This window comes from Crocuta crocuta, unplaced genomic scaffold, assembly GCF_008692635.1.
Source record: "Crocuta crocuta isolate KB4526 unplaced genomic scaffold, BGI_CrCroc_1.0 scaffold333, whole genome shotgun sequence".
Classification (NCBI taxonomy): Eukaryota; Metazoa; Chordata; class Mammalia; order Carnivora; family Hyaenidae; genus Crocuta; species Crocuta crocuta.
This window is the reverse complement of record NW_027532856.1, coordinates 3,855,160-3,882,295: the sequence shown is the minus strand read 5'-3', so window position 1 is coordinate 3,882,295 and position 27,136 is coordinate 3,855,160. Positions and strand designations below refer to the sequence as shown.

The following is a 27,136-nucleotide window of genomic DNA, read 5'->3' as shown; positions in this document are numbered from 1 at the left end:
GGTAACGCCCCCCACATGAAACACCTTCTCCAGTTGGGCAAAGACACAAAACGCCGCAGGAGGATTGGCTGCTGTACACCTTTTTTTTTCCATTGGCTGCACCCTCATCTCTACTTTCAATTTCATAGCTAGGGCTCCGCAGAGAAGAGATTGCGATTGGTATAATCGGAAGACAGCCAACCAATTACACAAAAGCTACCACAAATAGCATAGGGTACACGACACACCTTCTTAGGTCTCCTGCTTCCCCTCCCCTTCGCTCCCGCCTTCCACTTATTCATACAAGAAGCGCCTCAGCTTTCATTGGCCAGTGCTTGGTGACATCTTAACCAATCACAAACCAGTCTGTGCTCCTACAGTACCGAGAGCGCGAATCGTGAAGAGACCTTGGCTACGATTGGCCCCTCCGTGATAAGGTTTTAATTTTGAATTGTTCTACTTGGCGAGGGAGCGGCCACTACCCGGACTGCATCTAATCCCGAGCTCTTAGACTAGTAAGTGCAGGGAGATCTCCGTTTGTTAGCTGGGCTCGCATCTTTCGTAGCTGGGCCTGTTGCTGCTTGTGTTCTTATGATTTACGGAGGTGGGGATTTTGGCTGTATTCGGGGAGATGCAGCTGGGAAGAGGAAGTTTGAGGGTGGGTAAGAAATGCTCGGCCTGGCTCCATCCTAACCATGCTTGCATTTAATTAACGCTCTGCAAAATGTTTTGGAGCAAAGCGTCTACCTTCCTTTTGCACGTTCCTTTAGATCTTGCTATTCACTTTTGTCCGGAGACCAACAGCATCTTCATAACTGGGGCGCTTGTTAACAATGCAGATTATCGAGCTCCACCCAGACCCGCTGATCAGAATATGAATTTTAACAAGATCCTCAGCCTTAGTGGTTTTTATGCACGTTAAAATTTGAGAGTGTACGTTACTTGATAGCGAGTATTACTATGTTGCTTGATAAACTCTTAATATCGTCTATCGTTTTATGAGAGTGTCAATTTGTAAAGTGTGCCCTGTTTACTTGTGCCTAATACCGTGCTGAACTACATTTTAGGGAGCTGCAATCTCGGTAGAGAAACAAGACAGAAACTAAAAAGGCAATGTTGCACAGTGTAAAACAAAATTAAATACAACCAAGTACCAGAAGTAGCCTTATGAATGTTCAAGAGTAATAAACTGGTCGAGGAAACTGATAAATTGACTGAAAGCTGCTTATGGAAAAGTGTAAGAAACCTCCATAAAAATGTGTTTTTACAAAGAGCGTAATGAAATGCAGTTTTCATTTTCGTTGCTGTCACAGTTTTGGAAGTACCTCCTGACCAACAGCAGTTTTCATATTATAGGGTGGAGTTGTTGTTTTTAATTTATTTTTTTGTTTATTCATTTCTGAGAGAGACAGAATGTGAGCAGGGGAGAGTCAGAGAGAGAGGGAGACACAGAGCCTGAAGCAGGCTCCAGGCTCTAAGCTGTTAGCACAGAGCCCTAAGCAGGGCATGAACTCGGGAACCGAGATCATGACCTGAGCTAAAGTTGGACACTTAACAGACTGACCCACACAGGCACCCCTAGGGTAGGGTTTTAATAGAAGGAACAGTGCCAACTACTGCAGAATACTGAAATTCTTACTCTATTATTTATTTAAACTTCATACTGGGAATAGTTTTGGAGCCATCCTTAACCATATGTAGGGATGGTATGATTTAAAGAACTTAAAAACCTCCCTCACTAAGAGATTTTCCAAAATTTAATTGTATTAAAGCATATTCGTTAACTAAAAAGGAGACCTCTTGTTAGCTAACCCTTAGCAGGAATGATTTATTTCATTCATTTGTTGAATGAGAGTTATTTAGTGCTTGCTACCGTCTTGGTCCTGGGGAAACAAAGATGAGTAAAATTTATTCTCACCTTGAAAATCTCACAATCCAGCTGGGTGGCAAACATGCAAACACAAATTACAATGCAATATAATAAATGCTATAATAAGAACATGTATACAATTTATAGAAGCACAAAAGAGATGACGTTTTCAGCCAGTATAAATTCCATAAAGACAGAGACTATGTTGGCCTTGTTTGGAATTGTGTCCCAATACCTACCACGCCTACCTACCGTGGTGGATTATCAGCACTCAACAAATATCTGTGAGAAAAAGTAACAGTATCTTGAAGGCGATGTAAATTGACTTGAAAGAGGATACCCCATGGGGCGACTGGGTGGCTCAGTGGCTCAGTTGGTAAAGTGTCTTGACTTCAGCTCAGATCATGATCTCACTGCTCTTGGGTTCAAGACCCACGTCAGGCTCTGTGCTGACAGCTCAGAGTATACAGCCTACTTCAGATTCTGTGTCTCCCTCTCTCTCTGCCCCTCCTCCACTCACACACTCTCTCTCAAAAATGAATAAATATTAAAAAAAAAAAAAAAGGAGGAGGAGAAGGATACTCCAAGCATGGGGAAAGACTATAGAAAGTATATTATTTGGTGTTTGCTATACCTGAAGTACAAACTGCTAATGACTAGAAAAGATGAGGCTGCAAAGGACCATCAGAGTAAATTGTGACAATCTTTTTTTTTAATGTTTATTTTGAGAGAGAGAGAGAGACAGAGCATGCATGGAGGAGGAGCAGAGAGAGGGAGACACAGAATCCAAAGCAGGCTCCAGGCTCTGTGCTGACAGCTCTAACCCACAAACCACAAGATCATGACCTCAGCCAAAGTCTGCCGCTTACACGACTGAGCCACCCCGATGCCCCTAAAAGTGACCATCTTAAAAGTATGGTGAGGAATTTAATTTATCCAGGGGATGATAAGGAACCTTCAAATAGTTTTATGCAAAACAACAACAACAACAACAACAAGGCACCTGGGTGGCTCAGTCTGTTAAGTGTTAAGTGTCTGACTCTTAATCTCAGTTCAGGCCATGATCTGAGATAATTATGGACTGCTTATTAGATAACATCAAGATTAAACTTCCTGACTGTGATTATGGTTTTGTAGGAGAATATCCATGTCCATGTTAGGAAACTCAAGTTCAAGTATCTAGGTGTGAAGTATCATAATGTCTGCAACTAACTCCACTCAGCCAAAAACTAAAAACTATTATTTGTGTATATATATGTGCTGTATAGTTAGATATATGTATATATATTATATATTTTTTGGAAACATTTCAGATTTTGTGAAAATTTCCAAGAAGAGTATAATTGATGCTCATATTATTTACCTAGATTCATCAATTGTTGTCTTTTGGTTTAGGGGTGGGTGTGTATGTAATATATGATATATGTATAATATGTAAAATATAAATTTATATTTTACAGATTCTTATTACATGTGTTATTTATAATATACACTATACACACACCTATACAGAAAGAAAGATAACGGAGGAGCGCTTGAGTGGCTCAGTTGGTTAAGCGACCAACTCTTGATCTCAGCTCAGGTCTTTTTTTTTTTTTTTAATTAGTTTACTTATTTAGAGAGAGAGAGAGTGTGCACATGAAGAGCACAGAGAGAGAGAATCCAAGCAGCCTCCATACTGTCAGCACAGAGCCCAACACAAGGCTTGAACTCAAGAATGGTGAGAAAAATCAAAAGTCTGTCCTTTAATCAACTGAGCCACCTAGAGTCCCTCAGCTCAGGTCTTGATCTTGGGGTCCTGAATTCACACCACTTTGGGCTCTACACTGGGCAAGAAGCCTACTTAGAAAAAAAGGGGGGTGCACCTGGGTGGCTCAGTCAGTTAAGCATCTGATTTCAGCTCAGGTCATGCTCTCCCAGTTGGTAGATTCCAGCCCCTCTTCAGGCTCTGTGCTCACAGCTCAGAGCCTGGAGCCTGCTTCTGATTCTGTGGAATCTGCCCCTCCTCTGCTCACACTCTGTCTCTCTCTCAAAAATAAATAAACAAAAATGTTTAAAAAAATTTTTTAAAAGATAACAAATTGGCAAATTTAGGTGAATAGTATACAAGTATATTTTTCCAGAATGAATGATTTTTTATTTTTTATTTTTATATTTTTAATTTATTTCTTATTGAAGTATAGTTGACACATAATGTTACATTTGTTTCAGGTGATGACATACAAGTATTAATGATACTAATAAATTTGTCAAGGTTTGAAATTTTTCAAAATAAAAAGAGTAGGAGAAAATAGACTAAAACAAAAAGCATTTTAGGGGAAGATGGCAGAAGCAAGTGAACTTACAAGACAGAAAGAGGAGGGACAGGATGAATGAATCAGGTAAGTATTTCAAATTCATGCATATAAGCATAATATATATAACATACAGATTATATATTTTATTCTATAATGGAGAATCCTCATTTCCTCATCTGCCTTTTTTTGTGAGTGTTAGTAATATTGTTTTTAATCACCCTTAAAGTCTTTTCAAAACAAGGCAGGTAAAAAGGAAGGAATAGTACTTTTAAATAAAAAAGTAGGAAAAATGCTTTGAGTAGTCATGAAAAAAAAATGAGCTTCTATCTAGTGTTAGCAGTTGGAATCCCACTTATTCCAGCAAAAAGAATTTGTAGGTCTCATTACTTTTCTGGAAAGGGACAAGGATATGTGTTTTAACCTACAAAGACTGCTGTAGATTCATTCAGGTAATTATCCTCTACAGAATACCTAATGCTTTTAATAAAGCAATGATTATAAAACAAACTTCAGCTTGAGTTCTCTGTCTTGTTTGATGTAGGAAGTCATTATCTTTCATTTTTAAAAGAACAGTTATCACTTTTGAATGGAACACTAATCTAGGAATTATCTCAGACTGAACCTTTTTACCCTGACAGATGTGACATATCTCTCAATTCTCTGCATGTGCCAATTACTGTATTTAATTAAAAGGTTATTAGAGTAACAATGACCCAGAGCCCAGGACACACACAGAAACACACAGACACACACACACATGTACAGAAGAAAAAGGAGAAAATATGATTTAGTTCCTAGATTTTTTTCACTGAAAAATTATCTCCAAAATGACATACATCAGCTTATATAGGACTCTTTAGAAATCTGAATGAATGGGCATTGGTACAACCACCAAAGTTCTAGGAAGAGATGGCTCGGTTTCAGAATGGTAGTACTCTATTTTTCTAGCTAATAATATATACCAGAGGGGCGCCTGGGTGGCTCAGCCTCGGTTAAGCATCTGGCTTTGGCTCCGGTCACGATCTTATGAGTGGTGGGTTTGAGGCCCGGTCAGGCTCTGATGCTGACAGCTCAGAGCCTGGAGCCTGCTTCAAATTCTGTGTCTCCCTCTCTGTCCCTCCCTCACTCATGCTCTCTTTCTCTCTCAAAACTACATAAACATTTTTAAAAATTTTTGGCGGGGAAGCGCCTGGCTGGCTCAGTCGGTTAAGTGTCCAACTTCGGCTCAGCTCATAATCACACGGTTTGTGGGTTCTAGCCCCTCATCGGGCTCGGTGCTGACAGCTCAGAGCCTGGGGCCTGCTTCGGATTCTGTGTCTCCTTCTCTCTCTGTCCTTTCCCACTCCCACTCTCTCTGTCTCTCTCTCAAAAATAAGTAAACATTAAAAATATATGTTTAAGTTTTTAAATAAAAATATAATATATACCAGAGATTAATTGTCAGATACTACTATAAGTCTTATTATAGTTAGAAACAAACAAATAGCAGTCCTCTGAATCATCTCTTTATAATCCTGACTCCCACTTGCCAAAGACAATTACTATCCATTCTTGTAATTGTTTCTGTTTACCTCCATATTTCTAAAAGACATGCTTTTTACAATACTATTTCTTTCCTTCCTTTCTTCTTTTCTTCCTTCCTTCCATCTTTCCTTTCCTTCTTTCTCTTCAGTGTTAAACACTTATATAAATTAGATAACTGCTGATTTCCACTTTCTCTCCTATCTTTACAATATACCTATATCATATTTTTGGCTAAATAAATAATCACTGTTTATGCTACTAAATATTGTGTAATAGCTGAACATGTAGTGTTACTATGATTACATTTTTTCTTTTACAATTTTTTCCTAGTCATTTTAAAATGCTTTTTAAAAAGCATTTATCAGTAATCTGACCCCAAATTTATAGAACAGTAAACTCAGCTCAGAAAGGTCAATACACTAAGTAATTTATTCATTTCCCTTTTTGCCCCTTAGAGACAATGCTACTGATGCCTGCTGTCAGTCTTGCTCGCTTCACTGGCTGTGTGTGCTCTTAAGACAGGAATTTTTTTAATTTTTTTTAAAAACTAGTTTTTGTAGCTCTCATGACCTAAAAATGGTTTATACAATTTATAATAATTGAAGAAAAATCAAAAGAAGAATATTTTGTGACTCATGGAAATTATATGAAATTCACATTTCAGTGGCGATAAATAAAATTTATTGTAAAAAATTTATTGGAACACGGCCATGCTCATTTGTTTTAAGTACTGTCCATGGCTGTTTAGATGCTACAGTGGCAGAGTTGAGTGGTTACGGCAGAGACCAGGTGGCTTACAAAGCGTAAAATATTTATTATCTGGCCCTTTACAGAAAAAGTTTGCTGACTCCTGCCCTAGTTCTGCTTCAAAGCTGTCTTCCAAGGACTCCTGGTCACTATTGCCCTGGAAATTGCCACTGTTTATCTTAATTCTGTCTTCACACTTGACTAAAAGTTTGACAAGGTATAAAATTCCAGGATGGAAAACATTTCCTTCAGAAGGGTGGCTGTTGAAGTCTGATACCATTCTATTCTCAGTCCTCTGTATCTATACTGTTTTCTATCTTGTGAAGCCTTTAGAATCTCCTCTTTATTTTTGTGATGGCATGCCTCAATGTGGATCTTCTTTTGTGGACCATTTCAAACAGAAAATTCAAATCTTTCAGTTCTAGGGAATATTTCTATATTGTTCATTTGATAAAATTCTCTCCATTTCTCTGTTCTCTCCTAACACATTTATCTTCCAACTGTTGTAATATGTTTTTAAAATATCTACTACTTTTAATTTTTAAGAGTTTCTTTTTCATCCTTCTTGTTTCATGAATACAGCATCTCTCTCTCTTTTTTAAGTTTATTTATTTATTTTGAAAGAGAGAGGCAGAGGGAGAAAGAATCTCAAGCAGGTTCTATGCTGTCAGTGTATAGCGCAACGCCAATCTCAATCTCCTGAACCATGAGATCATGACTGGAGCCAAACTCAAGAGCCGAACGCTTAACTGACTGAGCCATCCAGGTGTCCCTACAATAGCTTATTTTCTGAAAAATTTCAAGTTTTCTTCTGCTTCCTATATTCTTTCCATTTCCTCTGAAATGGAAATACTTTTATTCCCCCTCTTTTTATTTTGGCCTCTGTCTTTCATGTTAGAGACTTTCCTAAAATGACTGATATTCTTCTGCTGTTATATGCCAGAGGAAGGCACAAAAAAATGAAATTGGAAGCTCGAAGTACAGTAGGTGGATCTCGTCAACCTGTGGATACCACAGTGGGTAAATGATCAAGAACTCGGCCATTTTGGGAAGTCCCTAAATGTCATTATCTGTAGGTCCTTTTTCTTTGGGCAGCCAATTTCCCTGGAGAGGAATCTTCTCGCCTTCTGCAAGGGGAATGAAAGGTATGGGGGTTTGAGTGAGAAAATTAAAATTGGTGGCCTGTGTTCTGGGAGCTGAGCTGAGGAGGCCAATTGAAAGTCTCACTTTTGAGTTCAAGAACCCCATATCTTCTGTATGATGACACACACATGACTCTGCTATTGTTATGCCTGATGGCCCACAATTCAGCACCCCTATGGTTCAACTTCTCCAGAGAATAAACCTATCCGTCTTTTGGGAGAGGACATAAATACCAGGAACTGCCTGGCTAAGAGGACTGGAAGACAGACTCCAGAAGCCTATCCAATCCTTATAATGACTTAATTAAACCTATTTTAACCCCAACTTAAACTTTAAAAGGTGCAAAGTAACTTCAAGTCCAGAATCTCCTTAAAGTAAATTATCTTGCTTCCAGTTGGTTTCCCTACCACAGGCCTCAGCTCTCTTCTAATCAGCCAAGTTATTCGCCATTCATCCATCTGCTTTCCATTTTCCATAATTTAGTCAATATTCATCATCTGTCATAGTCTGCTCCCATTCTTTGCTTTATGGGCTTATAATTTTTTTTATTTCTTTACTGCATTATTGTTTAAGACTTTATTTTTAAGTAACCTCTATACCCAATGTGGGGCTTGAACTCATGATCCTGAGATCAAGCATCATATGCTCAACTTACTGAGCCAGCTGGGTGCCCTATAATGTTCTTTCTTGTAAATTTCATATACAGCTGATTTTCAGAGAATACTATTGTTGATTTTTACAGACTTCTTGTATCTGTAGCCAACCTATGGTTGCAATTTATAAACAAGTATAGTCCTAATAGGAATGGCAGCTGATATTTTCATTTATTATTCTACGGAGTAAGATAAAGTGAAACACAAAGATTTCTTTGGATCTTCACTTCAGTTTTATAAGCAGCCACTTTGATGAATCAAATACTAGTTTTCAAATACTAGAATATTCCTCAATTTTTTAATGCTATTCACAATGTAACAATTACAGACAAGATATGCTTTTAAATTTAATCTGCATTATTAACATTTTCTTTATCACTTTCTTAACAATCAACAACAAAATGAATCAAGCCCTGATTTGTAGTGTTGTTGTTTTTTTAATTTTTGTAATGTTTATTTTTGAGGCTGGGGGTGGGAGGGGGGAAGCAGAGAGACAGAGAGACAGAGACAGAGGATCCAAAGCAGGCTCTGTACTGACAAGAGAGAGCCCTATATGGGGCTGTAACTCATGAACCTTGAGATCATGATCTGATCTGAGCCAACGTTGGTCACTTAACCAACTGAGCCACCCAGGTGCCCCTGTAGTGTTTTTTGATATCCATCGTTTAAATACTCCCATCATGGGCAATTTCAAGTTTTCAATATGAAGTCATTGAAAATGGGGTTGGAAAGAAAAGAACATTCTATAGCGTTTTCACTATAAAGATACAATAAGGTGAATAACCTCAAAAGCATGGATAATAGTAAAATCATTAGAAAGTGATGAGTTTTGCATCATATTTATTACCATATTAAATATAAATTATCTAGGGGGCTCCTGGGTGGCTCAGTCAGTTAAGCATCTCACTTCGGCTCAGGTCATGATCTCACAGTTCGTGGGTTCGAGCCCCGCGTCAGTCTCTGTGCTGACAGCTAGCTCAGAGCCTAGAGCCTGCTACGGATTCTTTGTCTCCCTCTCTCTCTGACCCTCCCCTGCTCATGCTGCCTCTCTCTCTCTCTCAGAAATAAATAGAAAACATTAAAAAAAATTTTTAATATAAATGATCTAATTATAAGTTTATATAATTTAATTTTAATGATGGATGTGTTTAACAACTAACTCGCAGACTTCCTGAAAATGTAGCAGTTGACACTAACCCCAGCACACCATTTGAGTGGAGATAAAGGTATAGAGCCAAGTTTATACCAGAATGTCCAGCTCTTTAAAGTCTATTTTTATAACTAAGGGATTGGTGAGTATAAGGGGGAAAAATGGCAGGAAGCCAGTTCTCTGTGTCAGTTTGATGTCTAACAAAAGATATCAAAGGGAGAGAGGGAACAGAAGGGGGAGTGCTGTGTAGGGGAGGGCAGATTGAAGACAAAAAGAGGAGGTTACCTTGGAAGTCTCAGATTCTGGGGATTTCAACCAATGAACTCTGCACCTTAGAGAGAGGTTCCCAGTGACACTTCTCCATAGAAAGTTGTGGGCATGGGTTTGATGAGGTTTAATCTTCTTTTCAGGCAACCACAAGATTGCTGCTTCCTCTGAGGCTTCCCTAAACCTCTTCATTCAGAGTAATTTGGTTTTTGTGTTATTTTAAATGTGTTTAAAAAAATGAGTCCTTTAGCCATCCTTTGTAGTTAATAATCCTTGCTTGGCCTTTCATTATTTCAGCAGGAAGGAGAAGTGATATAAGTGATAAGGCGAAGTCAGCTAACTATTTTTCAGTATGTCTCCCAAGCCTCTAAGAACAACTAAGGAAAACACTCTGTTTGAAACCTGGCATCGATTCAATAAGATACTATAAGGAAATTTTACTCCTAAAAGAGCTGTTGATAAAATGCACTGTCACCCATTGCCATTAGGGGTGCCCTCTGCAAATCCAAAGCTCTTGGTAACTACAGTAACCCACTTCTGTTTTTGTAATCCACAGCGGGTAAAAAGGCTGGGTTTCTTTGGTCAGTGCAATCTGAGAGCTGAGCAAGCCTAGAGCTGCATACCAATTATTGAAAGGTTACTGGATGAAAAAAGTGGAATGAATGTGTATTTTAAAGGCCAATTGTTCCTATTCAAATGTAAGTTTGAAGGGAAGGAGGCCCAGCCCTTGAGACCATTTTTATTTCTGCTACTTGAATAAGGACATCTTTGTTCTTCAGGTAGCAACAATTGAAACCAGCAGAGCTCTTCTTATCGAACTAGCTCTGACTTCATTTTCTTTAGAAAAGGATCTAAATTAAAAGCTAACACTAGATGATGTTTTAAAATGCTTTAAAATAAATGTTTTAAAACCCCCATGTCTTAGATTTTGTATATCTCCTATTTAATCTACTGTTGCACGATAGAGTATTAGAAAGAACATGGTCTTTCTAGACTTACTTATTTACTGCATTACATTGGGCAAATCATCTAATCTTTTTATGTCTCAGTTTACTCTAATGTAAAAAGGGGAATAAAAATCCTCTTCCCCAGGATAAAACCTTGCAGGATTTATTCAGTGAAGATTCACTGAGAAAATGTACATGAAGGTGCGTAAAAGTAAATGGACATTCAGTGGTTAAATTTGTTTCTTCCACTACCAACTCCACCTATCACAGTGGATGCTCAGTAAATGTTACTGGTAAAGAAACTTTTAATACCAACTATAGCCATTTTCTCTGTTATAAGAAAGGGAAATACACTTGACTTAATGAAGAAAAGCAAGACAAGCACAATATTAGAGAGTAATGTAATGCCAAAGCCGAGTCTCTCTAAAGATACTTCAAATCTGGGTTTCCATTTTTCTTCACTTCAGGGACTTCCAGGATGCTGGTAGTAATGTATTTCCTAAGGTTGGTTACAAGGGTGTGTTCACTTTGTGATAATTCATTGAACTGTAGTGTTAAGATTTGTGCGTTTTCTATATGTATATATTATTCTAAAATTTAAAAATGTAAAAAAAAATTTTTCTCTACAGAAATCATGCCCAAGTTCAAGCAACGAAGAAGAAAGTTAAAAGCCAAAGCAAAAAGATTATTCAAAAAAAGAGAAGCCTCTCACTCTGAGCCCAAGCTAATTACACCTCCTCCTCAGCCACCCTCACCAGAAAGGTAAGGTATAAATGTCGAGCAGAAAATAATATTAAAAATCTGATCTGTTAAGGATAGGATTGAAGTGGAAAATGTTGGAGTTCAGAGCCAATGGCCAAGAAAGAATTTTTTGAGACCTCTTCAGTGCAAAAAGATGGTTTTATTAAACCACAGGGACAGGACCCATGGGCAGAAAGAGCTGTCACCGGTGTTGTGATGGGTGGCAGATTGTATACTTTCAAGTGGGTAGGGGGTTAGGGATAGCATAAGTCTCTAAGAAATTTGGAAACAAGGTTTTCAGGACCTTGAAGGACTAGCTGCTTTTAGGTTAAGGTCATTTACTAACTATCTTACTAAAACCATAGTCGTGAGATCTTTAGATGTGTATCAGCAGGCAGTATGTTTGGAGAATGATTGCTAACATATATCTTGGGAGAGTAGAAATAAAGGAAGTTTCCATAAGTATTTTCATATGCTAAAGAAGACTTACAGGATCCTGGGAGGTCAGTATAATATTAAGCTAAGACTGCCTTTTGCCAGCTGAGCTCCCAGAGGAAGGTCATTCTGTCTATTTCAAGAACTTATAAATGGACTGTAGGCAATAAGAAAATTTAATTTTTCATTTGCGTTTGTTTCCCACATCAGAATTACCAGATTTAGCAAATAAAAACACAGAATGCCTAATTAAATTTGAATTTCAGATAAACAATAATTTTTTTAATATTGTACCATGCAACATTTGCAATATACTTATTCTAAAAAATTATTCAAACTTCATCTGAAATAAAATTTTGACTGATGGGGTACCTAGGTGGCTCAGTTGGTTAAGTGTCCGACTTCCGCTCAGGTCATGATCTCGCAATTTGTGGGTTTGAGCCCCGCATCGGGCTCTGTGCTAACAGCTCAGAGCCTGGAGCCTGCTTTGGATTCTGTGTCTTCCCTCCTCTCTGCCCCTCTCCTGCTCATGCTCTGTCTCTCTCTGTTTGTCAATAATAAATAAATGTTAAAATAAATTTTTTTGACTGAGCATTCTGAATTTTATGTGGCAAACGTAGTTCAAGAGTAAAAATCACAGAGAATTGTATGGGAGATGCACAGATTGACAATTTTCTCCTTCCCTAGTCAATTTAATCGTGTAAATCTGCTAAGTGGTGAAAGAGGGGTATAGGACTGGAATTTAAATCTTAGTTTTGGTTTGGTCAGTTATTCTCTGGGACTTAGGTTTAGATGTGCTATTGAAAGAGACTCTTAAGTTATAGGAACCGAGGCTACTGAGTTTCAAAATAACATACTTTATACATTTTGTTGTTATAACTCTCTTTACAGAAAAGAGTTTAAATAAAGCATTAATCATGATATTATCTTAACTCTTCTCTATCACTCTTGAATATTGAAAGCAGCCCCTAACTGGTCTTCCTGCTTCTGCCCTTGCCCTATGCAGCCTATTTCAACACAGTAGTCAACGTGAGCCTATTAAAAATCATGTTAAATTGCCCCTCTACTTAAAACTCTCCAACATCTTTTCCGTGCTCAGTCAGAAGAGCGTGTGACTCTTGATCTTGGGGTTCTGAGTGCAAGCCCCATATTAGATGTAGAGATTACATTTCAGTACATACATATATACATACATACAAACATACATACTCTCTAATGTCTTTCTCTCTCAGAGTAAAAATTAGGGGCTCCTGGGTGGCTCAGTCGGTTAAGCGTCCAACTTCGGCTCAGGTCACGATCACACTGATCATGGGTTCGAGGCCTGCGTTGGGCTCTGTGCTGACAGCCAGCTCAGAGCCTGGAGCCTGTTTCCGATTCTTTGTCTCCCTCTCTCTTTCTGACCCTCTCCTCCTCATGCTGTCTCTCTCTCTCAGAGATATAATAAAAACATAAAAAATAAAAACATTTAAAAAAGAGATAGAGAAAAGAGTAAAAATTAAAATCCTTTGTATGACCTACAAGCCCTTTGTGATCTGACTTTGACATTATCTCTTAATCCCCTACCCTTTAGTTTCTCCACCCTAGTCATCCTGGCCTCCTTGCTGTTCCCTAAACACCTCAGACAAGACGCCATCTCAGGGCCTTTGCACTTACTATTACCCTTGCTCTTCTCACAGCTAGTTGTATTGCAGGCTTCTTCAATTTTTTTTAAGTAGGCTGCATGTCCAAAGTGGGGCTTGAACTCATGACCATTGATCCTTTGATCAAGAGTCACTTGCTCAGGGCACCTAGGTGGCTCAGTTGGCTCAGTGGCTGACTCTTGGTTTCAGCTTAGGTCATGATCTCATGGTTTGTGGGATCAAGCCCTGCATCAGGCTTCATGATGACAGCTGACAGCTCCTAGCCTGCTGGGGATTCTCCCTTTCTCTCTCCCTCTCTCTCTAAAAATAAATAAATAAACTTAAAAAACAGAGTTGCATGTTCTACCAACTGAACTAGCCAGGCACCCCTGTATTGCTAGCCTCTTTACTTTGTTAAGGTCTTTTTTTTTTCTCAAAAGTCACCTTCTCAGTGAGACTTCCCTGCCCACCATACCTATAATTTCACCTCCACCCAACGTTTCTCTCTTTGTATATCCTATTCCTCATAGTAGTCACTATCTAGCAACCCATATATGTTACTTATTTACTTACTTGTACCTTTCTTTCATGACATGTAAGTTCATTGAAAGCAGGGTTTCTATCTATTTTGTTCATTACTGAATCCCTGATGCTTCTTCTTCTTTTATTTAATGTTTATTTATTTTTGAAAGGGAGAGACAGCCCATGAGCAGGGGAGGGGCAGAGAGGGAGACAGAATTTGAAGCAGGCCCCAGACTCTGAGCTGTCAGCATAGAACCCAACGCAGAGCTTGAACTCATGAACCATGATGAACCATGAGATCATGACCTGAGCCGAAGTCAGAAGCTTAACCGACGGAACCACCCAGGTGCCCCACTGATGCCTCTTTATTTACTATTTATTTTATTTATTACTGTCTATGTACTCCACAAAATAATTTGTGGATCTTGGAACTCTAGAATTTACTGAAGAATTTGGCTTTAGGTAGGTAGTCTCTGCTCCTGAGTCCTACTATAAAACTAGCTTTTTATTTAAATAGAGGCTGTTACTCCAACTCAGAAGTTTCTTACTTATTTGGTTTTGTTTTTCCTACAGAGTGGTTACTCCTTCAGCAGCTATACCCCCTAGCAGAAGCTGGCCAAGAACATCCTGGAACTTCAGATTTCCCAATATCAAAGATACAGTTAAACTTTGGACAAATCGAGTGTGGTCTATATACAACTGGTGCCAGAACTGCATGGCCCAGGTATGGGTTTGACATACTTATTTTCAGCAATATGGTTTTTCTACATACTTGGTATGCATGTTCACATGTCTGTGTGCTCAGGTCAGCACAGCACTCAGGCTAAGCTCAGGTAAGATGAAATTATGGAGTCATGTATGCCTTTGCTTCTGTAAAACATACATCAAACCACTTTCTTGTCTCGTTTTTCTTGTTTTTATCATGTTGCTTATAGAATTCAGGCTTGTTTATTTTTGAATTTCAGAGTTTAGAAGTATTGAAAGATACCATCTTTCCATCCCGTTCCTGTCACCGAGAACTTCACAGTCTAAAACAACGGTTTTGCATTTTGGAAAGTGAATTGTGCAAGCTCCAGGAAGCTGTGAAGGTTGGTGTTGGGTTTTGTTTAGTTTTATTTTGTTTTTAAGTTTTATTTATTTATTTTGAGGAAGAGAAAGGAAGAGAAAGAACAGGGGAGAGGCAGAGAGAGAGGGAGAAAGAGAGAATCCCAAGCAGGCTCCGTGCCCAGAAACCAAGAGATCATGACCTGAGGCGAAATCAAGAATCAGACACTCAACCAAATGAGCCACCCAGGGGCCCCTGAATGTTGGTATTATTAAATAAAAAAGAAATCCAGAATTAGAGAAGGAAGGCAGGCAGGCATTATCCTCCATAGAAATTCCATTATGCTTTTGCCAGAAGGAGAGATGGGTACAGGCAAGTGCTAATCTTGGGGCTCTGTGTCCTCAGATCCATTCCTTAGGCTTCAAGGCTCTGCTGTGTACTGCAGGGGGACTAATGCATTCAGGCTGTATTTCCCTGAGCTCCATGTCACGTGGTTCCTGGTTGTGCTGGGCTAATGGAAGACATTGATGAGAGACTAAGGCTGGGGGGAGAGACTAGGCTGGGGGGTGTTTTCCCTCTTCATCCTCTGCCCTGGGCAATTCTCCAGTGATGGCTGCTGTTGTCTCTCTCACTCTAGCTCCCTCCAGGTAAGTCTACCTGTTTCTTGATTCTCCCACCTCCAGAGATGTTATACTGCTCTTCCCTTTATCCCTCCAGCCTCAGGGTATTCATGGCTTTCTACTGTTGCTAATCTCTGAGTTGCCTCAGTGTCCCCTGTATGCTTTTCAGCTCATTCATCGCCAGTGTAACCAACTGCCTACATTATATTCTTCCTCTTTTATTTTTTTAAATTTATTTTCCCCCTATTTTTTTTAATAATTTTTTTTTAATGTTTTATTAATTTCTAGGAGAGAGAGAGAGAGAGACAGCATGAGCAGGGGAGGGTCAGAGAGAGAGGGAGTCACAGACTGAAACAGGCTCCAGGCTCTGAGCTGGCAGTCAGCACAGAGCCCGACGCGGGGCTCGAACCCACGAACCGCGAGATCATGACCTAAGCGAAAGTCGGATGCTTAACCGACTAAGCCACCCAGGCGCCCCTTTTTCCCCCTATTTTAAATACTCGAGATGATTTCTATTTTCTTGACTGATATAGGCAGAAAAAAACCTATAAACATCCACTGTCTCCAAAGTCCCCTAAACAAGGCCCCTAATCCCAACATCTAAAACTCAAAAAATAAACATTGCACTTACCATTTTGGAGTGAAATTTCTGGGATTACAACCCTTCTCCCAGAATTTATACCTCAAGATGAATTTGACAGAGGAAGAAATCATCTCACTCCTCTGGGCCTCAGTTTCCTCATCTATAAAATGAGATGATTTCATCTGTAGCAGGCTGAATTGATGGCCTCCAAAAGATCTGTCCAAGTCTTAATCTCTGGAACCTGTAAATATTGCCTTATTTGAGGAAAGGGTCTTTACTCATGTAATTAAATTAAGGACTTTTATTTTTAAGAAATCTCTATATCCAGCATGAGGCTCGAACTCATCACCGCAAGATATAGAGTTGCATACTTTGCCAACTGAGCCAGACAGACACCCCTTAAATTAACGATTTGGAGACGAGGAGATCATAAACTAGTATCTGGGTGGACCCTAAATCCAATGACAAATATCTTTATAAAAGAGACACAGCGTAGAGCATGCACGGAGAAAAAGAGAAGCAGTGGGGCCATAGTCAGAGATTGGAATGATGCAGCCCCAAGCCCAGGAATGCACCCAGCTACCCAAAACAGGAAGAGGCAAGGAACAGATCCTTCCCTAGAGCATTGAGAGGTAGCACAGCCCTGCTGACACCTTGATTTTGGAATTCTAGCCTCTAGTACTGTGAAAAAATGAATCTCAGAGATACCTGGCTGGCTCAGTCAGAAGAGCATTCAACTTTTGATCTCAGGGTTGTGAGTTCGATCCCCACATGGGATGTAGTGATTACTTAAATAAATCACAATAAATAAATAAAACTTAAAAACACTGAATTTCAATTGTGTTAAGACACGAAGTTTGTTGTAATTCGATACAGCAGCCATAGGAAACTAATTTCACTTGCAATGGCTGCCATGATAAAGTAGCACGGACCAGGTGGTCTATATACCAGAAATTTATTTTCTCACTGTTCCAGAGGCCAGAAGTTTGAGACCAAGGTGTTGCCAGAGTTGGTTTCTTCTTAGGCCTCTCTTTTAGCTTGCTTTCTCACCGTGTCCTCAAATGGTCTTTTCTCTGAACACACATCCCTGATGTTTCTCCTGTGTCTTCAAATTTCTTCTTTTTATAAGGACATCTGTCGAGTTGGATGAGAGCTCACCCTAATAGCCTCAGTTTAACTTAATTCCTTCTTTTTTTATGTTTATTTATTTATTTTTGAGAGAGAGAGAGCACAAGCAAGAGAGGGGCAGAGAGAGACACACACAGAATCCCAAGCAGCCTCCAGGCTCCAAGCTGTCAGCACAGAGCCCAACACAGGGCTCAGACTCACAAACTGTGATATCATGACCTGAACCAAAGTCAGATGCTTAACCCAACGAGCCACCAGCCACCCCTAACTTAATCATTTAAAGGGCCTATCTCCAAAGACATTCTGAGGTACTGGGATTAGGGCTTCAACATATGAGTTGGGGAAGGGAGTAGGGGATACAATTCAGCTCATAACGTTCATGTTCTATTCCCTTGGCCTTTTTATCAGTTCCCTGAGTAAACTGTAGTGTTGGCTGCACTAAGTATTTTTCCCTCTCCCAAGAACTTTCTTTCCCCAGACCTTATCTCCCTTGAGACCTGATAAATTGCAATTCGTTCTTGAGATTATAGCTAAATATCACTCCCCAGGTTTCTCGCTATTCATGATCAAAATACAATTCACTGCTTTCACTGAAGCATTATTTTGTTTTGTTCTGAGTATGTGTGTGTTTAATGTCTGTCTTCCTTACCAGACTGTCAGCTCCATGATATGACAAACAGGATTCACATTGTACCCATAGTCCCTGGTATGTAGCACACACAAAACAAATATATGAATGAATGAATGAATGAGCTTGTGATAAATGAGAAAATATTATACAACACTTAGTATACTGAGAAAGCGTTCAATGCATGGTAGCTATTATCTTGATGACTCTGAGCCTTAAGAACCAAATTAATCTGTTATTCCTTTGCCAAATATGTTTTCTTACAGACCATCTTGGAAAATTCTTCCTGCCCAAGCTGTAGTCAAACATGTCACATAAGTGGTAAACTTACAAATGTGCCTGCCTGTGCTCCAACCATCCCTGGAGAATCTAGAGCTGGACTTTCTCCCACATTGCCACAGCCAGCCACCCATCTTCCTCCTCTTCCACCTCCACCTCCACCCCCTCCACCTCCTCCTCTCCCTCCACCTCCACCACCTATAGCACCTTTGCTGCTCAGAAAATCCAATCGCACTAAAGCACTTCAGGTAGGAAATAACCCAGTAATAATGTGTTTTGGTCAATGCATAATGTAGGAGTAAAGCAAGGCAGCCTTTAAAAATAATTTTTTTAATGTTTATTTTTGAGAGAGAGAGAAACAGAGTGAGNATCCACTAGTTACTGTCTCTGACCTGCAGCATGTCACCCTAAAACCCAACTCCAAAGTGCTACCAACTCGAGTTACAAATGTCTTAATNCTTTAAAAATAATTTTTTTAATGTTTATTTTTGAGAGAGAGAGAAACAGAGTGAGAGTTGGGGAGGGGCAGAGAGAGAGAGACAGAATCTGAAGCAGGCTCTAGGCTCTGAGCTGTCAGCACAGAGCCCAACGCAGAGCTCAAACCCAAGAACTGTGAGATCATGACCTGAGCCCAAATCTGGCACTTAACCTAACTGAGCCACACAGGCACACCACCACCCCCCCGCCCCACGCTCCCCCTTTTTTTTAAGCTAGGCAGACTTTTAAGACTAGGCTAAGGGCCTTTAGAGGAAAGCCACATTTTTTTTTTCTGGTTCCATATCTTAATTATGTCAATTATTATGTTTTTAAAAACTCAGGCACATAGGAACTCACAAAAGCTGGATTTAGAAATAAAAGTGATATTTTTTAATGTTTTATTGATTTCTGAAAGAGAGAGAGAGAGACAGCCTGAGCAGGGGAGGGTCAGAGAGAGAGGGAGATACAGAATCTGAAGCAGGCTCCAGGCTCTGAGCTAGCTGTCATCACAGAGCCCGATGGGGCTCGAACCTACAAACCGTGAGATCATGACCTGAGCCAAAGTCGAACACTTAACCGACTGAGCCACCCAGGCGGCCAGGTGTTTTTTGGGTTTTTTTTGTTTTTTTGGTTTTTTTTTTAAGGATAAATAAGTGAAACCCAGTAGACTGGAATATTCCTAATGGATTCTCATAAACCAACTTAAGAACAGAAGATGGCTTAGTAAAGTCAGAATAAAAAGAGATGATAGATCCAAAGTATAGTGTCATTAGGCTGGAGGACCCAGTGTCCATTAATTACTTATCTGCCAAGGGGATCAGAATATTTGTGAATCACCAAGATAAACATGACCCTGTTTTAAAATCTGCTCGATTTTCACTACAGATGTATTTGGTTTAAAATGGCTGAGTTAAACCCAGACCCTATTGTTTTGTTTGCCATAATGTATACCTCTCTGACTATACATTCTTGTTCTATGGGAACTGAGTCATCTTTTTAGGTAATTCAAGCAAAATTTCACTTTGATTTGAGGAACTTCTTTTTCTTAATGTTTATTTTTTATTTATTTTTAGAGGGAGAGAGCTCGTGAGCTGGGGAGGGGAAGAGAGAGGGTGAGAGAGAGAATCCTAAGCAGGCTCTACATTGTCAGTGTAGAACCTGAGGTGGGGCTCAACCCCACAAATCATGAGATCATGATCTGAGCTTAAATCAAGAGCTGGATGCTTAACAAACTGAGTCACCTCAGTGCCCCTGAGGAACCCTTTCAACTCCTGTCTTATAGTGACTCCTGAGGAAGCTGCAGGGAACTAGCCCATCTTACTTACTATCAAAGCCTTACATTTTGATAAATACTTTGTAATATCATTAGCATCCATAGGTACTGAAAAAGGCATCATTTTTGATTGAATGGAAAGAATTTAATAGGTTCCTAGGGTAAATAGCCATTAATATTTAAATGAGCCTTTAAAAATTTTTTTAACGTTTATTTATTTTTGAGAGAAAGTGAGAGACAGGGTACAAGGGGGGAGGGCAGAGAAAGAGGAGACACAGAATCCGAAGCAGGCTCCAGGCTCTGAGCTGTCAGCACAGAGCCTGACACTGGGCTCGAACTCATGAACCCTGAGTTAAAGTTGGATGCTTAACCAACTGAGCCACCCAGACACTCCATTAAATAAGCCTTAAAAAACTAGATTTGGATTTTCATTTGACTAGATATCCTGGTTATAATTTGAATTGTAACCTCTCCATGTATTTTAAGGCTGGACCATTAAAAAAAGATGGACCCATGCAAATAACAGTTGAAGATCTACTGACTGTGAAATTAAAGAAGATACAGTGTTTTGATGAAAGGAAGAAGGTAAGATGTCACTGACCATACATACGGTCTTTCAGGTTTTAACCTGGCTGTCCCTTTCTGGAAAATAAGCATAAGTCTTATGTATAGAAGCCATTCTGTGATAAGTATTTGATGTTTTAGGGTTTTTTTGGTTCAGCTAAGACTGTAGATGAGAGAATTTATTGTACAAATGTTACATTCAGCCACAAATGAAAATAGAATTAGTCCCAAAAGTTACAGGTTCAGAGCAAAGGATCAAAAGAGACTGTTTTGGTATGAGCAAGTCAAGTCTCAAAAGTGGTCATTGCAATCAAACGGCAATGAATGTTCTAAATCCATTGAATCAAGCTCTAGAAAGTAAGCATAGAGTCCAACAATTGGTACCAGTATTCCTGGCCTTTGGCTTTCCTTAATTCTGTACCTGTGGCTCATGGGTATACAAGCTAGTGGTTTACTTGGACCTCTGCCTCTCTTTCTTCTTTTATGCTTCAGCCAGAGCATTTGCTTCTTCCTCCAGTTGGCTCTCATGGAGCAGAGATTTCCATGAGATGAAACCTCAGTTTTATCTACTATCCATTAGTCTAAAGAGGTAGAGACATACTCTGAACTTTGGAATAAAAGTTAAGCAGAGTAGGGGCTCCTAGGTGGCTCAGTTGGTTGAGCTTCCAACTTCGGCTCAGGTCTTGATCTCACAGTCTGTGTGTTCGAACCCCGCGTTGGGCTCTGTGCTGACAGCTAGCTCAGAGCCTGGAGCCTGTTTCAGACTCTGTATCTCCCTCTCTCTCTGACCCTCCCCTGCTCATATTGTCTCTCTCTCATTCTCTCTCTCAGAAATAAATTTTTAAAAAACATAAAAAAAAATTTTTTTTAAAGTTGAGTAGAATAGTAGATATATCTTATACATATTCAGCATTCAAATATTCACTGTTTCAGCAATTGTTTCACATTTTGAATTATATTTTTAAGTGTGTTTTGATACTGTCTCTTTTTTATTTAAAGCTTGTATCATCACCAAAGACCCGGAATCCACTAGTTACTGTCTCTGACCTGCAGCATGTCACCCTAAAACCCAACTCCAAAGTGCTATCAACTCGAGTTACAAATGTCTTAATGTAAGGAACTGTACTGTGTTATGCTCTAGTGTTACTTAAAAGAATTATTTTTTGCTTATCTCTAACTTTAAAGTTATATATGCTCATTGTAGAAAAATGGAAATCCACAGAAAAGTTTAAAGAAAGCAAAATCATTCAAATAACTGTATGATTGAAGATAACCACTGTTAACATATTATTGTTCCTCATTCTAGTCTTTGTATAGGTGTCTATTCTATTATTTCCATTTCATGATGCTGTTTATTATAAGATACACCATTGATTTAATAGTGGATTTGTGGGGGGAGCACCTAACTTGCTCAGTCAGTAGAGCACACAAGACTAGATTTCAGGATTGTGAGTTCAAGGCCCATGTTGGGCACAGAAAATTACTAAAAAAAAAAGAGTGGATGGGGGAAAGAAATATTATCAAGAATTGTAAAAGCAGTCCAATTTCAGAAATAATAAGGTATGAAAACTAGTATATCTTAGAATCAATGAAGTGTGTTTGTGTGCACTATTTGTTTGTGTACCTGTGTATGATCATATTGTACATACAATTAAGGCGTTTCCCATTTAATGTGTCAAGAACTTTCCCCATCTTATTAAAAATCAGGTTTTCTTAAAAATGTTTTAATGTTTATTTATTTTTGAGAGAGAGAGAGACAGAGCATGAGCAAGGGAGAGGCAGAGAGAGAGAGAAGGAGACACAGAATCTGAAGCAGGCTCCAGGCTCTGAGCTGTTAGCACAGAGCCCAGTGCGGGGCTTGAACTCCCTAACTGTGAGATCATGACCTGAGCCAAAGTCGAAAGTTTAACCGACTGAACCACCCAGGCGCCCCTTAAAAATCAGTTTAAAGTTTTGGTTTTCTTTGTCTTTTGTTTTTTAGTTTATTTATTTATTTAGAGAGAGAGTGTGTGTGTGTGAGCGACTAGGGCAGGGGCAGAGAGAGAGAGAAAGAGAGAGAGAGAGAATCCCAAACAGGCTCCACGCTGTCAGCACAGAGCCTGACATGGGGCTTGATCTAACAAACCCAAGATCATGACCTGAGCTGAAATCAAGAATCAGACACTCCACCGACTGAGCCACTCCGGCACCCTAAAAATCAGTTTAAATCATCATTTTGGCTTCTTTAATATATACAGTTCATTACATTTAAATTTCATAGGTAAACTGCTGTTTTGAGACATTTAGGTTATGATTTATTTCTACTTCTTCAGTGAATATCTTTGTCCATCATCTGTGTGAATAGCTGAGTTTTTCCCTGAGACAGAGACATAGGTGTATAATTACATATATGACATACATACGTATGTATAATTACAAGAAATATTACTTATTAGGATGATTATATCACCTTATGCTCCTATCAGCATCTACTGCTATTTTTTTTTTTAGTAGATTCCATTCGCAAAGTGGGCCTTGAACTCACAACCCCAAGGTCAAGAATTGCACACTCTACCAACTGAGCCAGCCAGGCTCCCCTCTACTGCTATTTTTTAATATAACAAATAGAACTACTTTCTAGGATGTTGCCTGTAGAATGACTGCTTTGCTTTGGGAAAAATGATAAAACCTGGCAAGCTCTAACTTTTATATTTTATTTCATCAGTACTCCTGGTAAAAGCCAGATAGATCTGCGGAAACTACTTAGAAAAGTCAATGTAGAAAGGTAATACTGTCTCTTATCTTTATGCTTTCTAAATCCACTTGAAAAATTGGCATATAACATAGCTTGTAATATTTTCATTATCTTTGCAGGAGCCCAGGTGGAACCCCACTTACTAATAAAGAAAATATGGAAACAGGAACTGGGCTGACTCCAGTAATGACCCGGGCCTTGAGGAGAAAGTTTCAGGTAAGCCTTTAGGGGTTAAAAAAAATGTTTCCGTCAAAATTATTTATTTAGGATCATAATCTAACAGATTTTTAAAAATTTTTTAAATGTGTATTTATTTTTGAGAGAGAGACAGACAGAGCATGAGTGGGGGAGGGGCAGAGAGAAAGAGGAAGACACAGAATCTGAAGCAGGCTTCAGGCTCTGAGCCGTCAGCACAGAACCCGATGCCAGGCTCAAACCCACAAGCTGTGAGATCATGACCTGAGTTGAAGTCAGACACTTAACCAACTGAACCACCCAGGCACCCTTCTAAAGGGTTTTTTTTTTTTAAGTTTATTTATTTTGAGAGAGAGTGCATGCATGTGAGTGAGAGGGGGAAGGCAAAAAGGGAGTGAGAGAATCCCAAGCAGGCTCCACACTGTCAGTAAAGAGTCCCACATGGGGCTCAAACCGTGAGATCATGACCTGAGCCGAAATCAAGAGTCAGATGCTTTAGTGACTGAGCCACCCAGGTGCCCCCACTGCTCTTCCAACCTTCAGGTGTGGCTTTTAGCCCCATAGTGAAGAATGCCTCGTATCCTCCTGAAGCCTGATGTCCACATTCTAGGCAAGATAAGGTGAAAGGCAAAGGGCAGGGGCACCTGGGTGGTTCAGTCAGTTAAGCGTCCGACTTCAGCTCAGGTATGATCTCACGGTTCATTGGTTCGAGACCCACATCAGGCTCTGTGCTGACAGCTCAGAGCCTGGAGCCTGTTTCAGATTCTGTGTCTCCCTTTCTCTTTGACTCTCCCCTGCTCACACACTCTCTCTCTCTCTCTCTTCCTCAGAAATAAAAAAAAAAAAGGCAAAGGGCAAAAGGGTGTGCTAGCTAAGCTACCCCTCATCAGAAGGTGCTGTCCAGGAACCTCTGACTATGTGAAAGAAACTGGGAAAAGTGGTTTTTAAAGTCTGACTGCATTGCTGCCCTACACAAAAACTGGATTCTGTTAGTGAGGAAGGAGAACTGTGTTGGCCACAGGAACATAATTCATATTATAACTGGGACTTTTTTTTCCCCATAGATGGCTCACCCTAGAAGCCCAACTCAAACTCTGCCACTTCCTACAAGCAGCTTTGATGAACAAAATTGAGGCCAACTCATCCTGACAACATATGATAATCCATAAAATACACAGATAAAATCACCCCAATCCTTTTTTTTAATATAGTAGAGTATATATAAATAATTATACTAATATATCATTCCCTCTGAAGAATTAAAGTATGTGTGGAGCCCCCATACATACTATGATACAAAGTGGGTTTTTGGCTATTTTTTAGTTTGCATGGTCAATAATAAAAGAACAGATAGGAAAATGCAATTTCCCAAAGTGATGTTTATCCTGGAATTACCCAAATTAAGGTTGGAGAGGTTGTTCAAATTTAACTAAGTAACAGATTTGTACACAAGAAGTTATAGCATTAAGAAAGTAAACTGGTTCCCATTCATCTTGCGTATCCTCAAATAATTAAAAAAAAAAGTGTTTCAGTCCGGAAAGCTAATGCATTCACTAAGTGCTACAGACTTGATCAGTAAAAAAGTCTGATAGTAAACAGAAAGTTAAGAGGTAAGTCCCTCCGCCCCCGCCCAAACCTTTCCAAAAGGATTCGAAGCAAAATGTCCAATATAACCTTATAACCTTAAAAATTAGAACATATCATTTCTAGCCTTTAGGAATGATATCTAGGCAATTCTATCTGGCTCACTGAAGTCTGAGATATTCCTTTCTTTGATATTTGCTGTCCACATTCATGCAGCTAAATATAAGTTTTACAAGGACCTCAACATGAACCTTGTATTTTCCCCAGTGGCCTGCCAAGGATTATTTGAAGTCCATAGCAGATTCACTGTGAGACCTAATTCCTGTCCTCAACAGCCTCTTGTTTCAATAACAGTAATAATGCACACCTCACTGGATTTTTGTTCTTTCCTGCCACTCCAGATTTAGCAATTACAAATGCTAAATGTCCTGTTAAACAATGAATAGTTTATTTTAGCATAAGGATGTCCCAGATATTTCATGGGAGATATATCCACTACAAGAAGTATTCATCATTTATCTGAAATTCAGATTTAACTGGCATTCTGTGTTTTATCTGGTAATACTATCGGTCAGTCCCCTGCAAAGTTGCCAAGTATTTCTGGGAGCCCCCGGCTTGTCAGATATGTCTACTTAACATTGGACACAACTAGGAACCCCATAACTAATGTGTTAAGTATCAAAGAGGAAAAGGAACTTTAATCATTAGAGTGAGATCCTGTGACTGAAGGCAAGGATTAGCTTTGATGCTGATAACCTCCCCTGCAGTTCCAAGAATAAGGATAGCAGCTGCCCATGGATAGGAAAACAGGGGTTTTAGATCTTCCTTGAACTTTCTAGCCTGACAGGAAGCAGCTACACAGATGATATCCTTGAAATATCTCCTATTTAGCACAGGCTAAAAAAAGATATGTTAGTTATTTCCCAGAAATGCCTATATTTCCACAGATAAATATTGCTTTGAGATGCCGAATAGAGTGTTGTGTCACCAGACTGGAAAGCAGACCTGAGGGTGATGTTTTGTTCTTATGAGACCTATGTATATAACACATTCATGAATGAAAATTAAGCAGGTAATAAAGTTAAGAAACATACCTGCTTCTAGTTAGAAAAAAAAATCTAGCTACATTTATATTATATATAAGAATAAAGGGAATGATCACTGAGAATAAAACATTGGAGTATTTCTAACAGTATTTTATGGGGCACTTAAAATGCTTATATTGATAAACCAGCATGTACTGTTTCAATTTGATTGAAATGACTTGATGAGAGGCGCCTCAGTGGCTCGGTCGGTTGAGCGTCCGACTTCGGCTCAGGTCATAGTATCACGGTTCATGGGTTCAAGCCCCGTGTCGGCTCTGTGCTGACAGCTAGCTCAGAGCCAGGAGCCTACTTCAGATTCTGTGTCTCCCTCTCTCTCTGACCCTCCCCTGCTCACACTGTCTCTCTCTCTCTCTCTCTCAGAAGTAAATAAAAAACATTAAACATTTTTTTAAAAATGAAATGACTTGATAGGCACCTGGGTGGCTCAGTCTTCTGAGGATCCAACTCAATTCCAGGGTTGTGGGATCATGCCCCTGATCAAGCCCGGCACTGAGGGTGGAGCCTGCTTCAGATTCTCTCTGTCTCCTTCTGCCCCTCTCCCCAGCTTATGCTCTCTCTCTCTCTCTCTTTCTCTAAAATTAAAAAAAGTTGTGTGATTATTTGATCACTCTTGTGGAATAAAGGGTCATAAAAAATTGCTATAGAAATCCTATATAATAAACATTTGTAAAGCTGCTTTTGCCATTGTACCAGTATTAAAATGTGTTCTACCTTGTATCTTTTACTAATTTTTATGACATATTTTTATGTCTTTTATTAATTTTTATGATATATTGTGTCCATTTGAGAATCCTATAAATGCTATGGTTTCATTAAACTATTGCTAATTATATACTTTCAATGCTTATATTCAGAGTGAATAACAAACAGACAGTATAAACACCAAGGTACCTCTGGTTATATTTTTAAATAAAAAGCAATTTAAAAACCTTTGGTTTTCCTCTCATTTAATGTTTTTTACTAGACATATAACACAGAAAAATGTGTAAAACATCAATACACAAATTAACAAATGTTAATGCAAAT

General features: G+C 39.2%; 1 protein-coding gene across 2 annotated transcripts; it reads left to right on the top strand.

Annotated features, from left to right (window-relative positions):
* The first annotated feature begins 413 nt into the window (after positions 1-413).
* PRR11 (proline rich 11) lies at positions 414-26,991 on the top strand. Of its 2 annotated transcripts, none has more exons than XM_077745552.1 (10): positions 414-494; positions 11,207-11,339; positions 14,468-14,618; positions 14,860-14,982; positions 18,165-18,425; positions 20,414-20,512; positions 21,491-21,603; positions 23,196-23,255; positions 23,345-23,441; positions 24,485-26,991. In XM_077745552.1, exons 2-10 carry the CDS (start codon positions 11,212-11,214, stop codon positions 24,551-24,553), a joined length of 1,101 nt encoding a protein of 366 aa, XP_077601678.1. In that variant the 5' UTR covers positions 414-494; positions 11,207-11,211; the 3' UTR covers positions 24,554-26,991. The 2 variants fall into 2 exon arrangements, with proteins under 2 accessions (XP_077601678.1, XP_077601677.1); XM_077745551.1 differs by lacking the exon at positions 414-494 and adding an exon at positions 4,156-4,230.
* Positions 26,992-27,136: the final 145 nt, after the last annotated feature.